The 19,160-nt window shown below is 35.3% G+C and overlaps 1 protein-coding gene across 2 annotated transcripts in view; it reads left to right on the top strand.

The window, feature by feature from the left end:
• LOC126821917 (apoptosis-stimulating of p53 protein 1) overlaps positions 1-19,160 on the top strand; it is a 126,755-nt gene that overhangs the window by 9,699 nt on the left and 97,896 nt on the right. The window contains exons 1-3 of one of the 2 annotated variants that reach the window (XM_050550537.2): positions 246-1,140; positions 7,326-7,473; positions 9,114-9,245. In XM_050550537.2, coding sequence (XP_050406494.1) covers positions 1,102-1,140; positions 7,326-7,473; positions 9,114-9,245 — 319 coding nt within the window. In that variant the 5' untranslated portion in view covers positions 246-1,101. Of the gene's footprint in view, positions 1-245; positions 1,141-7,325; positions 7,474-9,113; positions 9,246-19,160 lie in introns of those variants that run through there. The other variant, XM_050550536.2, reaches the window with a different exon arrangement.

Consider the following 19,160-nt stretch of genomic DNA (forward strand, 5'->3'; position numbering starts at 1 on the left):
CAGCTAAATCTAGTTGCAGTGAATAGACTTACTATGTTGTGCAAAGAGTATTTCAATAACGTTTCATATAACCAAAGATGACGAAAAAATTTAAATTGTGATATATTTTCATGCATTGTTTATATAAATGCTTAAAACTCTTGAGTAATTAATAATTGATATTTAAATCCAGCTAAATCTAGTTGCCGTTAATAGATTTACTATGTTATGTAACAAGTATTTCTGTAATTTTTTGTTGAACTTCGCGTGATGAATCTCTGTTCAAGTATTATTACATTTTTGTGCAAAACATTTCATTGCATGTGTAAGTTTTTACTACCAGTAATGGATGTTTAAATCCAGTAAGATCCGTTGCAGTAAATATTTCTGCAACTTTTTATAAGTGAAAAACTGCTGATGTGATTTATGTTGTAATTTGGAATATTTCTGTGTTTTTATGTGATGCACGTTTTGCGTACATTATACCAAAATAACTACAATATTACCAACCGACTGCTGTGGAAATTAAACAATAAATGTGTTATTGTGTACAGAAGAGTTAAGCGTTTCAACGAAAGTAATGTAGACTTCCGTGTTATGTAACTTATGCTCTAAGTATTGTAAACAAAGATATGCCATGGAAATTACACAATGGTGTTATAGTTTATAAAAAATATTAAGCATTTCGACAAAAGTAATGTAGACTTCCATGTTGTGTAACTATTGTACCAGAAGTATCGTAAAGAGAGATATGCCATGGAAATTATACAATACTGTGTTATAGGATACCGAGAGAGTTATGCATTTCAGTAATAATAATATAGACTTCCGTGTACCACAAGTATCGTAAGAAAAAAAAGATATGGCGTGGAAATTGTACAATACCGTTACAGTGTACAGAAAAAGTTAGGCATTTCGACAAAAGTAATATAGACTTCTGTGTTGTGTACCAGTAACTATTGTACAACAAGTAGCGTAAAGAAAAATATGCCATGGAAATTATACAACACCGTTATAGTTTATAAAAAAAGTTATACATTTCGACAAAAGTAATATAGACTTTCATGTTGTGTAACTATTATACCATAAGTATCGTAAAGAGAGATATGTATTGTTCTACCAATGTATTTTATTCTGGTATCAACCCCGGCAGAAAATTTGGTAAGTTTGAATTAATTGCTGCGTTAAGAAGATCTGTCAGTACGGTGCATGTCAGTATGTCAGTAAGGTATTCTTAGAATGATTCTTGGATGAAATGGCTCTTTTACTTAGTCTTAATAGCTTGTACATATTTGTTAGTCTGGTGAAGATTGTTCAAGATAGTTTGCTTTCTCTAATATTAATTTGATTCCGACATAATGTAGGCCATCATTTAGAGGGGTTGGGTGGTCTAGTGGTTCAACACGTGCACATGAAATCACAAGGTCTGTCATTGATTCATGTGGCATGGTTTCGATACCCTGCTTGAATGTGACAAGGGTTAGGGTCACCTGTCTGACCATGTGGGTTTTCTCTGGGTCCTCCGGTTTCCTCCCACCGCAAGCGAATTTTAGTGAAATAAAGTTGAACCATATGTTAGTCCAGAAATTTGTGTCAAGTGGACTCTCTCGCGAACTCTCTCAAACTCTTGAAATGTTGCATAGTTAATGTATTATGTTATTTCCTAAATAGTTTTTATTGTGTTATTGTTCAATTACTAAATGCTGCTCAAAGAGGTTCTACATATATGTTATTCTGGTAGTACACTTCCAAATATAAGGGGGGGTTGGATGGCTGAATGGTTAGCGTGCGCGCGCGCTGTATCATAAAGTCTGTCATTGAGTCGACTGGCGTGGTTTCGAATCCCCGGTTGAACGTGGCAAGGAGTAGGGTCGCCTGTCCAACCTTGTGGGTTTTCTCTCCGGGTCCTCCAGTTTCCTCCCACTGCTAAAGACCCCTACGCCCAAGCGAATTATGTAAATAAGATTAAACCATATGTTAGTCCCGAAATGACCTAGTTTGTGTCGAGTGGACGTTAAACCCCATTTCTCTCTCTCTTTCCAAATATATGATTTCCAAGGACTATATTTTAATGCAATTATCTCTTGTTTTATTGACTCAGTATGCAGTGTATTATAGGTCTTTATCATCCCACAGTGTATTATAGGTCTTTATCATCCCATAGTGTATTATAGGTCTTTATCATCCCATAGTGTATTATAGGTCTTTATCATCCCATAGTGTATTATAGGTCTTTATCATCTCATAGTGTATTATAGGTCTTTATCATCCCATAGTGTATTATAGGTCTTTATCATCCCATAGTGTATTATAGGTCTTTATCATCTCATAGTGTATTATAGGTCTTTATCATCTCACAGTGTATTATAGGTCTTTATCATCTCACAGTGTATTATAGGTCTTTATCATTCCACAGATCGCATTTAACTCATGTTATCCTCTCACCTTATAAATAAATGAATGAAATAGGTTTTTAAAGGAGCTAAATCTCTTTGGGACCTAGAATTTGACACAAATGGATGGCAACGAATATAATAATGTAATATGAATGTATATAAACTGATTTACATTCAGTCGTTTCTGTTTTTACTGTAATTTCTAATCAGTTCTGTTTGTCGAAATATGCGACATGTTTAAATTGAATGGGAGTCTTTGGCGTCTGGTTGTTCCAGTCCACATCGGTAGTATTCTCCTGTGGGATATGTTTAGCTTCGTCCATCAACTCGCTTCATTACAAATGGCACTCAAAAGCATATCTTTCATGGAAACCGCTTGTACATTATTTCTGTTGAATAAAACTATATATAGCTTGAGTATGAATACGAATAGTGTATAGGTAAAAAGGCTATTATACTGTCTGCTATTTACACAGTGAAAGAATTTCTCTTTACATATTATAGTCAATCCTATTCTTGATTGTTATCAAAAATAACTAGGGTGTGAAGAAAAAAAATATGTGCTACCGTCTGAATATGACCTTATTATATAATAAATGACTATGTTCTGTTGTGGGAAAGTCTAAGCTTCCTTTGTATTGACATTTGAAGATCCTGTGTTTGATGATGAATTAACAGAAAATAGATGGTATTTAAACTAAGATACCTCCCACGTATATCAGCACATGGTATTTCGTCATTTCGTTGTAAAATCTCATGTAGTTCTAATTTTTACAGCAGAATAAAAAATATGCAGGAAATAAACGAATCACGATCATTAAGTCACATCATCTCTATTTTTCGGCGTTCCCCGTTTGCAGGGGGGTTGGATGGCCGAATGGTTAGCATGTGCGAAAGACCCTTACTCGCAAGCGAATTATTGAAATAAAATTAAACCATGAGTTAGTCCCGAAGTGACCTAGTTTGTGTCGAGTGGACGTTAAATCCCATCTCTCTCTCTCTCTCTCTCTCTCTCCCCCCTGAAATGTTATGATAATAATAGACTGGATACGAGAAGAGGGACGGCAATACTCCTTTAACAAGGTGACTAAAGCTGGACAGGCTGATACATCTGTTTGTTATTTGAAAAAGGGTATCACAACCTGAAACCCGAAAAGTTATTCATTAAAGATGGGTTCCCGCGAACAAACTGGGTGATTTAATGGTATATATAGACCAAAAACATATTCAAACTAATTAATTTGTCATAATTATGCTTCAAATCCTTCTCAAACATTGTAATTGCGAAGGAATGCCCTGCTATTAAAATTCGATCAAACCAGGTCATGTTTACGTCAGGTCTTGGGAGTCAGAGGAGAATTCATTGCATACATAAGACGATGTTGTCTTTAATCGCTTACTATTTATTACAAATATCGAATCCTAATTAAATTCTCGGATTATCCACTACCCGCGTCTTTTTCCGTCATTTTTATCTCAGAAAGTATTGTACGTCTAACTCTTCATAAAGTTTATCAACTTGTACATCAAGCGCTCAATGTTCGCTTGTGACCTTTGACATCGTGCGTGCAGAAGGTCATAATCGTCGGGCTGTTGATTAGGGGAACCCTTACATTTTTGTCCTGTATACGCTCCATGAGTGTTTTTTGGGGAATCCAGTATTTTTGTAGTAAGATTGGATATCTCTACTTTCCATATATACCAAAATTGCCATACTTTTATTGGAAATAACCACCCGATAAATACTTTTCTGGGAACCCATCTTTAAACAATCTTCACTTCTACCAATTCTGTTGTGCTACTGTTGAGCGGGGATTCTTTAATTCATATGATAATGATAAACTGAGAATCCCAGGAGACAAGTACCCAGTATCAGAAAGAGAGAAATTCAGCCTAACGTTCTCAGATAATTTGAGCAGCCAAGTGGAAGATCTTGATAGACATGTTATATGTTTTGACTTTAGAAGTTGACATTCTCCAAATTAGCAACTCCTGACCTCCAACTACTATCTCCTGACCTCAAATTAGGCATGTAATGGCTTCAATTAAAGTTTAGATCACTTTTTGGTCAAAGAACATAGGAGCTTTGCGAGCTATTACACGAATGAAACTTATCATCGAGTTGGATATTAATTTATTTCCTGCCATTTATCTACAGACAGGTTTAAAGAGATGTTACTTTGAAAATAAAATAGATTTAATGGCACTGATAATCCATACAAAATTCGGGGGATCATGTGGCTAAGTGCGTAAGACGCTGGCTCGCTAGCCTGGAGGTCGTTTGTTCGATCCCTGCATTGGCCGAGAAAGTTCATCCAGATTTTCCGGCGTGGTTTCCCCTTGTCAGTGATGCAGGATGGAGGGCCTGACAAGGACAGCTGTCTAGTCGTTCGGATGGAACGAAAAACCGAGGCCCCGCGTACATATTGGTGTGCACGTAAAAGATCCCTTGGCAGTTGGATTTCGATATAAGAGTAGGCCGTAGTGCCGCTGCCCGGACAAAATTTCCCTCATTGCCCACTGTATGGCGTATGCCTGTCTTCATTAGCCCAGTTTAGGAGCAGAACAGTAGGACGTTAAACCCTATTTCATCTGTAAGTAGAGTGTTATGTGGAATGATGAGAATAAAATGATCCCTACTTGCAAGTGAATTATTGAAATAAAACTGAACCATGTGTTAGTCCCGAAATGACCTAGTTTTTGTTAAACCTCTCTCTCTCTCTGACATTATACCCCACTTCCTTCCCCCTACTTTGTATGCAGTAGTTTCTTCTTCGTGTGTAAGTAAATTGTAATGTGGAATGATGAGAATAACATGATCCCTGTGTATGTTTTTATAATAACTTTATGTCAATAATAAATGTCTATAACAGTTGTATATCTCATTGATATGTGAAAATAACAATCTATAGTCATTAACAAGTGATTTATTATTTTATACTCCCCTTCATCTGGTACTACTCCTCATCTTGTATAGTATATACATGTAGTAGGCTTATAAATATACCCTAATACCAGCTACGTAAGACCTTCCTGTACTCATCTTGTATAGTATATACCGGTACATGTAGTAGGGGTTATAAATATGCCTGTAATACCAGCTACATTACACCTTCCTGTGTTCAGTTTTGTCAAGATAACAGGACACTGGTACACGAATTACATCTGATTTATTGTTTTATTGTCTCTGGGATTATTATATTTTTGGGTGAGTCAATAGATGTAGGTTAACAATATTTTAAAATGGAGGATAGACATTAAAGATACATTATGGGAGATAAGATAAAGAGATGGCAGTTCTCACTATAATAGTTAAAAACTAGATAGTGTAAAGGTAATTTGCTGAAAATTTCAGTCAAATTGATCCACTATGAGCCGAGAAAGATGCAGGTGAAATTTTTGCATAGTCTCGGTCATCATTACTAAAATCATTAATATAAACAGCATAGTCTCGATTATCCACTTTTATTGATTTAATTATCACTGGCCGTTAGCGGCATATAGGAATCTAATCCAGCCAACATCGAAGGCTAGCCTTAACATCGAGAGTTTATTATGGTCTGGATAAGTTAATTTTTTCTAATTGATAATTTAGATAACATTTCAGGCCTAAAGAAAGACTTGTAATAAGCAGATTTTGCTCTTGCATAATGCATGTTTAAATATGTATGTGAAACATGTAAAATATGTATTTCTATTATAATATATACACAGCGCTATAATACACATTTTGTAATACACAGTTTTGTAAATCACAATTTGTAATACCATACACTATTATGTTATATACACAGCACTATAATACACAGTTTTGTAAACACACTTTATAATACACTATTATTTTATATACACAGCTGTATAATACACATTTTTGTAAATCACACTTTGTAATACACTATTATGTTATATACACAGCTGTATAATACATATTTTGTAATATACAGTTTTGTAATTCACACCTTGTAACACACACATTTATAATACACATTTTGTAATACAGAGTTTTATAATTCACATTTTATAATAAATATACAGGTTTACAATACACACTTTGTAATACAGAATTTAAAATCTATTTTTTGTAATACACAGCTTTATAATACTCACTGTATTATATACAGCTTTATAATACACACTTTGTAATGCACAGTTTTATAATACACATTTTGTAATACTCAGTTTTATGATATACACTTTTTAATGCACATTTTTATGATACACATTTTTTAATATGCTCTTTTAATGCATGATTTTATGGTAGATACTTATGATACACATTTTTATGATACACACCTTATTATGCACTGTTTTATGATACACACTTTGTAAAACACCATTTTATGATACATCATACCGTCAGTGAAAATCACAATTGAGAATATTATTAATTTGCAGTTTACTCGAGTTTCTAACCACAGAGGTTTTAAGGTGACTTGAAATGATTGTAATTATTGTTGTTTTATATTGCAGGTTATATTTGTAAAGTGACATGAAATTATGTCAGAGGTTATAACCACTATCTAGGTCAATCTGATTAAAATACAGATCTATATTTCGTTTTTTTTTTTTATGCTTTCGATGGCCAACACTTCATGAAGATCTGACCAGTTGTAGTAGAAGATCGCGTCAGAGGTCATACCAGCAGCTTTTGACCCTATGACGTCAGGCTTTGATTAATCAATCAGCATTGATGTTCTTAGTGGTTTACCCACAGTTGTGTGCATCGCATGCCAAGAACTCACCGTAACAGACTGTTTTATTGGTTAAACACTCACTTCAACCAGAACGCGGGTTATACAACAACTCTTCCAGATCCTAGTGTTGTGAAGACAAGTAAAACGAAATTTTAAACCATAAAAAAACGAAACGAAGTAGGATCTGAGTTTTAATCAGATTGTATTCAGGTTGACAAGAAATGAATCTATTGTATTTATTATTATATATTTTCAGGTTATATTAAGGGTATATATAGAAGATATTGGTAGTAATTATGTGGAGGTACCAATAACACCCAATACATCATGTCGAGATATAATAGAATGTGTTAAAGAACCTGGTAGAGAGATCTGCTATATGGTCATTATTAAATATAATACAGGTTAGTTTATAACCAGTGGGCTAATGGAAACTTACACCATACAGTGTGCTTTGAGAGAAATGTTGCCTTGACAGCGGCCTTATAACCAGTGGAAATGAAATGAAATGAATGGGGTTTAACGTCCTACTTTTCTGCACCAACTGGGCTAATGGAAACTTACGCCATACAGTGTGCTTTGAGAGAAATTTTGCATTGACAGTGGCCCTATGGCCTACTTTTCTGTTGAATTCCAACTGTCATGGGTTTTTTTTGCGTGCATGCCAACTTGTACGCAGTAACTCGTTTTTTTGTCCCATCCTTATGACTATACACTATCGCTGCCAGGCTCTCCATCAACTATCACTGCAAGACTCTCCATCCTGTAACACTGACAAAGGGAAACCAAGCTGGAACTTTCTCAACCAACTCTGGGATTGAACCCCAGATCTCTTGGTTAGTGAGCCAGCATCTTACTCACAGAGCCACCACGGCTCCCTATAACCCCAAGAATGTTGGCTGAGTGGTCTAACACATGCGCTTTAGATCATAAGGTCTGTCATTGAATCAAGTTACAAGGAGTGTGGTTGTCTGGCTAACTTGTGGGTTTCCTCAGTTTTCCTCCCACTGCTAAAGACACCTACGCACAAGCAGTTTTACATATAAAAATCAATTACTGAATAAATTCTCAATACATTCAATTTACAATACCTCCCCAATCCAACCATCACAAGCAACAGACTACAACCTGGGTGACAGGTACATAAATATCAGTTGGTGTTTACCAGAAATATTGTGTTGATCAGAAAATGCAATATTGGCCTAAATATTTTATAAAATTTTAGAAATCATAATATTAGTCCATAAGATATATCGGGCCATTTATAATTACAGAACTTTTAATATCAGGCCATTTATAATTTCATTCAGAACCTGTAATATCGGGCCATTTATAATCGTAGGCGTACGGGGAAATTTTTTACTTGGGGGGGCCCAAAAAATGTAGTTTGGTTCTTAGTATGTTACATAATAATAATAAATTCGCTGTTAAATTGGACACATTCAAGAACACAATATCCTTTTTTTATACAACTTTTACAAAATAAAATTGTGTGCCCAAATTTTCCTAGCATTTGGTGCCCAAAATGAGGGGGCGGCTGCACCCCCAGCCCCCCCAGCTCGTACGCCTATGTTTATAATTACATAACTTTTAATATCAGGCCATTTATAATTTCAGAACTTGTAATATCAGGCCATTTATAATTTCAGAACTTGTAATATCAGGCCATTTATAATTTCAGAACTTGTAATATCAGGCCATTTATAATTTCAGAACTTGTGATATCAGGCCATTTATAATTACAGAACTTGTAATATCAGGCCATTTATAATTACAGAACTTGTAATAACAGACAGTTGGAATTTGATATAAGAGTAGGTCATAGCACCACTGTCGGGGCTAAATTTCTCTCATAGCACACTGAATGGCGTATGCCTGTCTTCATTAGCCCAGTATAGGAGCAGAACAGTAGCACGTTAAACCCAATTTCATTTCATTTCATTTCCATTTATAATTATAGAACTTGTAATAACAGACCATTTATAATTACAGAACTTATATTTATGTTTTTTATGAATTAATACCAGAATATTTATTATTTCAGAACATATATTATCAGAAGGGGTTAATGTATATCATTTGTTACGAGACGAGGGACCTGATAAAGACCGTTTAGTGTTTGTTTTACGTTATGGCAGTATTATATACCAAGACGATATGGCCGATCTTCCGGATGGTAAGTTTTGGATTTTTATAACCAGGAACTAGTTCCATACATTTGGTAATCATCTTCTTGTTGGGACGATGTATATTTAACTTGCAACTGCATTCTATCTTATTTTGTGTGTAATTATTGTGTTCTTCCTATATTTTACGTATATATGTTTTGTAGTTTAGGGGTAACTTACTAACATGAACAATAATAAGTATGTCATCACTTGAATATTATGGTTTCTTCAGTGCTCAATATAAATGAGTTTTCAGTTTAATCTTAAGATTTTCATCATTTTACACATCTTTATGTCAAAAGGCAGATTGTTCCATAAAAGACATGCAGAATAATGAAAAGTATGTAATCACAGAAAATAAAAGATGCTTAGTGACATATTATAAAGCGTTACTATTAGACAGACAGACACAGACAGACAGACATTTACCAGTATTTATTAAAAGGGCCCCGATCATCCACAATGAATTGATAACCGTGAACAGATCAAGTTCTAGGGGTTGTGTGTCAGGGTTTCTGTGAAGATTATGATAAGATCATCAAGTCTTTTAATGACCTGCAGGGCAGGAGGGCATTTTAAACCATCTATCAAAAAAGGATAAGTGGGTAGAATGTTTTGATTGAGATTTCAGATAAGATCAGTTCTCTGTTTTGAAGACATCTGTACCTACAATCATACCGGTTTAACAATGGTATTTACAGGTAAATTGAAGAAGATTGATTAATGTCTTTATTCATATTCAAATCCCCGGTTGTACGTGACAAGGAGTAGGGTCGCCTGTCCAACCTCGTGGGTTTTCTCCGGGTCCTCTGGTTTCCTCCCACTGCTAAAGACCCCTACGCGAAAGCAAATTATTGAAATAAAATTAAATCACATGTTAGTCCCGAAATGACCTAGTTTGTGTTGAGTGGACGTTAAACCCCATTTCTCTCTCTCTTTATTCATATTTCCGATTTATAATCTAATTCTACAACAATGATATTCAAACAGAGTAGGGGGGTTGGGTGGCTGAATGCTTAGCACGTGCTCGCTGTATCATAAGGTCTGTCATTGAGTCAACTAGTATGTTTCGATTCCATGTTTTGCACACTACTTTTAAACTCCTTGAAAATCCTGGAAAAATGAAAATGTGATTTCCAGTACTGGAAAATTTTGGAAGAACAAGATTACTCCTTGAAACGCCTGGAAAATTAACATATGTGGTTTCGCTATAATTTGAAGAAATAAAACTGAACGAAGTCATCAATGTCTCTTCAAAAGTTCACAAGTTCGTCACGGTAAATGTTCATCAAGAGTAAAAAAAATACATTATGATGTAGAATTCTATACAGGGACTCCTGGAATCTGGTAAATAACTCCTGGAAAACTCCTGGAATTTTAAGTGTAATAAAATTGTTTAAAATATGTGGATTTGCAGAGTAAGCTGGTTATAAATGGGGTTTTATGTAGTACTTCATACTTGTTACAGTTTAGATAACAGCTTAAATAACTTACTTTACATAAAGCATATCTTTATATGGATTAACAATTCAGGTGCAAAACACTCAACATTCATTATGCATGTGTCAAGTGGATGTTAAACTCCATTTTACTTTCTTTTTATGCATTCAAATACAAAAGGGAGGCCTCTAACCTTATTCCTTCTTTTTAGTGAACCCATAATGGAGTGACAGAGAAATGGGGTTTAACGTCCACTCGACACAAACTAGGTCATTTCAGGACTAACATGTTGTTCAATTCTATTTCAATAATTCGCTTGCACATAGGGGTCTTTAGCAGTGGGAGGAAATTGGAGGACCCGTGGAAAACCCATGAGGTTGGATAGGCGACCCTACTCCTTGTCACGTACAACCAGGGCATCGAAACCAACCTTTTGATACAGTGTGCACGCACAACCATTCCCCCCACCTCCTAACCCATAATGAATACAATTCTTATCTAATAGTCCATTCAAATGCTCAAATTAAACTGGTTTAAAAACTCTGGCAATCGTTATAATCAGTTTAACTTTGTCGTCTGAACGCAAATGTGGAAAAAATAAACCAGTTTCTTGGCTGTCTGAACAGGTTGCCCATGTACAGTAAGTTACCTCCTGGTAAATGTTGACATGTGCACATACGTATAAGTTAACTGAAACATTTAACCCACGAGGTCGAAATAGTTAAATTGATTTAGCTTATAGTATGTGTGAATTGTGAACACAACACAACTCTAGTTTAAAAATAAGTGTGTAAACGACCTTTTACTTTGCTACAATTTGTATAAAAGTTTGTTATTATCTTATTGTAAGATCTTGAAGTACAGACAGGTAACATACCTGTATAGATCATCATCTACCTATTACCTGTAAACTGACACCATACAGACAACACTTATCACCAACATGACAGAACAGACAGATCTTCATCCTCTCAAAGACAACATATTCCTTTGTAGAAATTTTACACTTAGATGCGTTTCTTACTTTGATAGAAACCAGATTTTGTGTGTCAAGTTTGTGAATGTAGATAAAGCAACAAGGCATGTTGTTAACTGTGAGAACTATCTGTCTGAATCCGTGTAGAATTATTTTTCTTTAAAGATAAAGCAAGTGCTGTTTGTAATAAATATTGTCTCATCGTCAGTGGAAATCAGTCTGAACCAAATGGGTTTAGGATCAATTCCAGGGTGCAATCTACTTTATAATGGCAACAAAAAAGACACTTTCATTTGTAGATAAATGAAATGAAATGAAATGAAATGGGGTTTCATGTATACTGTTCTGCTCCGACTGGGCTTATGAAGACGGGCATATGCCATACAGTGTGCTATGAGGGAAATTTGCCCGGGCAGTGGCACTATAGCCTACTCTTATATCTCGAATTCCAACTGCCAAGGGATCTTTTACGCACACGCCAATGTATACACGGGACCTCTGTTATTCATCCCATCTGAACGGCTAGACAGCTGTCTTTGTCGGGCCCTCTGTCCTGCACCACTGACAAGGGGAAACCACGTCGGAAAAGCCTGATGAACTTTCTCGGCCAATGCGACCTCCAGGCTAGCGAGCCAGCGTCTTACCCACTTAGCCACCGTGGCTCCTATTTGTAGATAAAGCCAGTACAGAGAGCTTGTAATAAATCGGCAATGGAATCAAGTCTGAAGGTTTAAGGGAAGGGAGGGAAATGGAGTTTAATGTCCACTTGACACAAACTAGGTCATTTCGGGACTAACATATGGTTTATTTTATTTCATTAATTCGCTTACGCATAGGGGTCTTTAGCAGTGGGAGGAAACCGGAGGACCCGGAGAAAACCCACGAGGTTGGACAGGCGACCCTACTCCTTGTCACGTACAACCGGGGATTCGAAACCACACCAGTTGACTCAATGGCAGGCCGTATGATACAGCCCGCACGTGCTAACAATTCAGCCATCCAACCCCCCCTCATAGGTTTAGGACCAATTCCAGGGCGACAAAAAAAGACAGTCAAATGACACTTTTATTTGTAGATACAGAGAGTAGAATAGAATTTTACTGCATTGAAACACCCTTTAAGCGCAGCATACAATGAAATACAGAGGTGAAAAACAAAAGTACAAAAATTAGAGTTTGTAATAACTTTCTCAATGACAGTGAAATTCAGTCTAAGAATAGTTTAAGGACCAATTCCAGAGTACAATCTACAACAATCAGACCAGACTATTTTTAAAGAAATAAAACATTGTGATAAGATTCAGTCTAAAAGATGCATTACCCGGTAATGAATTGTATTAAACCACCTTTCTGGGTACAATCTACCAGTTACAAAAACCAGACCAGGTTTAATTAGTACTGTATGTCGTAGATAGCAACCACTTTCCACGTTGTTATTTGAAATAAAATTCCTAAGGGAGGAAGGTTGGTTGGATGGTCGCCTGGTTAACGTGTGTGCTGTATCATAAGGTCTATCATTGAGTCAAATGGTGTGGTTTCGATTCAATGCTTGTGTGTGACAAGGTGTAGGGTTGCGTGTCTGACCTCGTGGGATTTCACTGGGTCCTCCAGTTTCCTCCCACGTGCAAGCGAATTATTGAAATAAAATTGAGCCATATGTTAGTCCCAAAATGACCTAGGTTGTGTCAAGTGGACGTTAAACCCCATTTCTCTCCCTCTCTCTCTCTCCCTAATGGAATCCCTGTTGTACGTGACAAGGATTAGGGTCGTCTGTCCAACCTCGTGGGTTTTCTCCGGGTCCTCCGGTTTCCTCCTACTGCTTAAGACTTCTACGCGCAAGCGAATTATTGAAATAAAATTGAACAATATGTTAGTCCCAGTAATGACCTAGATTGTAACGAGTGGATATTAAACCCTATATCTCTCTCTCTCTCTCTGAACAGAAACAAAAAATAAAATGATCCATTCAAATTCAGACACAAAATCTACAACTGGAGTTCAATACAGACAATCAAAGTTAGACAACTCTAAAAACAAAAACTAACAAACTTGAACGCGAACAATAAAAGCTTTTATAGAGAAACTTATCTCTATAGACTGAAGGGTTTTGTTTGATAAAAACTCGTATTTATTCGCGATGGTTTTTGTTTTTATGTTAAACATGAGAATAAATACAGATAGATATAGAATCAATACTATACTACGGTTCTATAGTTCAATATTTAAAGATCATTCAGTACTCATTACACTCATTCTGTACGTTCAGGAACCATTCTATTGAATCCTTGTCGAAAAAGAATCGGGTCCCCAGTCAATTTTACTGAGCAACTTTTTACTGCTAAACGGACGTGTGTCAGTCTCTGTGAGCGCCTGAACAATGTATAGGAACACTTTAGTGAGAAAATAAGACCTTGCTTACCTCGCTAAAGTTAGTATGTGCAACACAACATGCTGAAAATACGTCCCCTTTTGCTAAACGGCATGGCAGAAGCCATTGAAATCTTACGCACAAATTAAGATTTCAATGAACTATCAGTACTCAGTATAGACAAATGAAATGAACTGGGAAATAAAATTCATGGTAATAAAATACAGTTTATTATGCATGGGTTAAAGTTATGAAGCAACTGGGGGGGTTGGGTAGTCAAATGATGAAGGTCTGTCATTGAGTCGATTTCAGCTGTACATGACATGGAGTAGGGTCCCTTGCCCAACCTCGTGGGATTTCTCTGGGTCCTCCAGTTTCCTCCCACTACTAAAGATCCCTACTCGCAAGGGAATTATTGAAATAAAATTGAACCATATGTTAGTCCCGAAATGACCTAGTTTGTGTCGAGTGGACGTTAAACCCCATTTTTTTCTCTCTCTCTCTCTCTCTCTCTCTCTCTCTCAACAAGGTGTATTAAGCCTGTAGCCTACTGTGATTGAATATATGATGTTATCTGTAAACAGTTGACTGGTTCAGGCTGTGGTTTGTTTTCTGAAACACTTGATGTGTTTGATATTAAATGATTTTATCTGTTTGGTTTTAGTCCTGTGGAGATTTCTATCTATCTATAAGCTGTTGTTTGTTGATATTTTACACCTTTGATAGACTGACACTACAGGTGGGGCTGGGTGGTCAGATGGTCTAACCTGTGTGCTTTAGATCATAAGGTCTGTCATTGAGTCGAGTGGTGTGGTTTCGCTTTCCAGCTTGTAGATCACAAGAAGTAGGTTCGCCAGTCTTCCAGAGTTTTCTGTTGGTCTTCCGTTTTCCTATATTCGGATGAAATATTCAAACAAAATTGAACCATATGCTAGTCCCGAAATGACAAAATTTGTATGTCAGTGGATGTTAAACCCCATTTCTTCCAAAATGACATAGTTTGGGATAATCGGATCTCTCTCTCTCTCTCAAAATGACCTAGTTTGTGATGATTGGATCTCTCTCTCTCTCCTCTTTCTCCCTTTGATAGAGGAATGATTATTTATTTATACCTGGTTGAGGTTAAAGGTACGTAATCAGATGTTTAAACTTTTGTGCATCACTAAGCTATTAATTATATCAATATTTGTTTATCATACCATCTTCTTCAGTGGCTAAAAGCTGTGGTGTGTTAATTGACTCTCAGTTAAATCTTGAAAAACTATATTTGTTTTTTCAATTCTATACTAATACCATATCTCCAGCACCAAAAAAACCAAAAAACCAAAAAAAAAAATGGATGGTGTATAATGTACCTTTAATGACTAGTAAGATGAAATATGATTTAAGCAATATACAAAAGTATTTAATATATACAACTAAGTATAAAAGAATAAAATCATATTTCCATCTTAAAAGTTTGGTTAGTTCTAACAGTTTTTGTTATGTCGTACCCAAACTATGATATTTATTGATGTTCTTTGTATAAAATGTTATTTTCATCTCAAGAATATTGTCTTCATGTAGCGCATGGATTAAGGGGGGTGGCTATCCGAAAAATTATTTTCTCAAATTTTAAAGCTATTGAATTGAAAATGGTACAAGTAGATAGGAAATGTAATAAACAAGGGAAAACTAACATTAAAAAAAAAAGAAAAAAAAATTACTGCCAGAGTAACACATTTTTGGGGAAAAAGGCAGGAAAAACCCCATACCATTTTTAATTCAATAGCTTTAAAATTTAAAAAAAAAAAAAAAAAATTTGATTAGTCTCCACGCTTAATCCATGAAAAATTAGATATTGTCAAATCAGCGCCTTTGATATTTCTAAGGATTTGTGTCAAACTGATGAGGAAGAGAAGAAAAATCTGAATCCTAATTAAATCCTTTTAAATTTTAAACATCAGTGTGGTCTTATTTAGATTAGTGTCCCATGTGAACTCCTGTCAATCGCCTACTATACAGAAACCAGTCAAGACCTTGTCAGTGGGACTCAGCCCTTCAAAATATTTTACACAGATTTCAAACAACCTATTTAAGATGAGTGACACCATTAGCACTGATGCATGACCAACTCTACTCCTACCTTCAGGCTGTTTGGGGGTTTTTCATTGAGAAACAACTAAAAGTGAAGGTCAGCTCGATAATAAGAGGTTTCCAACATTTTCGCGGGAGGATTAGTTAAAACATCACATGTTGATGTTTTGGTAAAATTGTTTGTTTATGTGTTGGATTAATTTTTTTGTTCTGTTTTAAATCAAACGAGTTTTAGTTTGAACCGAAAGATGTTTTCGTATGGCTGTTTGCATCTATCATAAAGTTATTATTTGTAGATTTCAAGTTTTGAGGTGAGTGATTTTAGTTTAAAAACTAATTAATACAGCATCCTAATGGAGTTATTTAAAGTAGGTGTGTGTATGGGTTTAATTAGTGTTTTTCAGCACATACTGGAATATATATTTAGTTCCAAAACAATTTAATACAGTATCTTAATGAGTTATTTAGAGGTGTGTATAGCTAGGGGTTTAATTAGTGTTTTTCAGTGTGTAATACTGTATGTCTTGTTTGGAATATATATTTAGTTTAAAAACAATTTGATACAGCATCCTAATGGGTTTAATTAGTGGTTTTCAGTACATAATATTGTATGTCTTGTTTAGAATATTTATTTTAAATGAAAATATAGGCCTAGCCTGATAAAACAGATATTTATTTTATGGGCTCTGAATTGATGCATTTTAAAACCAACTTAATACGAAACCTTAAATGTTTTGTCTGGAATAGATATTTTAAAATGAAGATGTTAACCTGAATAAAAACATGTTTTGGTAATTGTCTTGAATCAATGCAATTTAAAAACAAATTGATTCTATGCCGTAATTAGTTAGGGTTGTTTGTAGTAGAGTTTTTATGTGTGTTGGGAGATAATGATTGAGTGCCTATTATTTCTTGTTTCCATATTTTAAAATTGAAATGTACACCTGGAAAAAAAGAAGTTTTTATTATGGGTTTTAAATGGATGTAATTTAAAAACAATTTAACAGTAATCTTAGTTAGGAGTAGGTTTGTATGGAGGGGTTTCATAAAAAGAATTCATTGCAACTACTATTTGTTGTTCGGAATATTTATGTTTTATAGGTTATGCAGTTTCTTTACCAGGAATTTATTTTTTCAGTGAATATATTTTGTAGTTTGTCAAACATACTTGACACTATTCCCCATGTAAATCCTCATGTAAATTGTGGAATATAATTACTGCTTGATGAGACTAGAGAAGCCTGGTCGAAACATCATTGGGTAATAAATAGTAATTGTATTCCAAAGAATTGTAGGGGGTTTGGTGGCCTGATGGTTAACATGTGCGCATTGTATCACAAGGTCCATCATTGAGTCAACTGGCATGGTTTCGATTCCCCAGTTGTACGTGACAAGGAGTAGGGTCGCCTGTTCAACCTCATGGGTTTTCTTTGGGTCCTCTGGTTTCCTCCCACTGCTAAAGACCCCTATGCACAAACGAATTATTGAAATAAAATTGAACCATATGTTAGTCCCAAAATGAACTGGTTTGTGTTGAGTTGACTTTAAACCTCATCTCTCCATAGAAATGTGTCCTGTATTTGTAAGTTGTGATCCGGAAAAAAAGATCCTATTGGTATGTCAATTTATATAAAAACTAAAATACAAAATAATTACAGATTTTTTATATCTAAAGGAGATGATCCATCTATCTCTCTGATAACACACTACATGGTAGTTTCTTTAAAGGTACAATTTCATATTTTTAAGTTATATTTTTAAAGTGTATTAAAATAAAGCCCTAAAATAGATGGTACCTATAAACAGTCCTACCTTGTTAAAGAATAATCCTATTAATCCTATAATTCACTATTGCCAGTTGTGAAATTGGCAAAAATATCATTTTCAACTTCAAATTCAAACGTTTGAAGATAGCTATTCCATGGTGGGAAATAGGAAAACAAGGAAGGTAATTGGGAGGTAATTGTGTTATTATTTCCGGTGTGAAGATTTTTAAGTGTGAGAAAGATAACCTATGATCGTATAATAGTGAGTTGACAACCTATTGAGCAAAAGACAGAAATAATTATGTTTTGACTTTCTTAGAAAATATGAAATTGTAACTTTAAAGGAACTAACTGTATGGCTAAAAATGCTATCCTTCATTAGCCCAGTTGGTGCAGAAAAGTAGGATGTTAAACCCCATTTCCTCTATTCTAAATAGATTTTTTATTTTCCGGCGTGGTTTCCCCTTGTCAGTGATGCAGGATGAAAAACCGAGGTCCCGTGTACACATTGGCGTGCTCGTAAAAGATCCCTTGGCAGATGGAATTCGATATAAGAGTAGGCCGTAGCGCCGCTGCCCGGGCAAAATTTGCCTCATAGCACACTGTATGGCGTATGCCTGTCTTCATTAACCCAGGCTAGGAGTAGGACGTTAAACCCCATTTCATTTCATTTTCATTTCATTTCATTTAAATAGATTTTGATGACAACAAAATAGATTAACGTTTAGAAAAAGTTCTAGGTGACGGATGTAAATTAATTTAATTTTAAAGGAGACCTTTTGTTAAAAGGATATAATACTATGTATCTTTTCTTTGAAATAATGCAAATTCTTTTAGAATGAGTAATTTATGATGGGTATTCAATTTTTCATGGCCACAGGTAATTGAATATTTCGACATCTTATACACAGAAATATGATATGGTTGATAAAGGATTTACATACAAACCCAATGCTAAGAAAATGTTATTTATGATAAAAATGCAACCTTTCTGTTTGTATATGGATATGAGAGAGAGAAATGGGGTTTAACATCCACTTGACACAAACTATGTCATTTTGGGACTAACATATGGTTCAATTTTATTTCAATAATTCGCTTGCGCAGTGGGAGGAAACCGGAGGACCCGGAGAAAACCCACGAGGTTGGACAGGCATCCCTACTCCTTGTCACATACAACCGGTGAATCGAAACGACACCAGTTGACTTGATAAAAAACCTTATGATACAGTGCATACAGTGTGCACATGCTAACCGTTCGGCCATCCAACCCCGTATATGGATATGAATACTTGCTG

Source organism: Patella vulgata, chromosome 5 (genome assembly GCF_932274485.2).
Source record: "Patella vulgata chromosome 5, xgPatVulg1.2, whole genome shotgun sequence".
In the NCBI taxonomy this organism is placed as follows: domain Eukaryota; kingdom Metazoa; phylum Mollusca; class Gastropoda; family Patellidae; genus Patella; species Patella vulgata.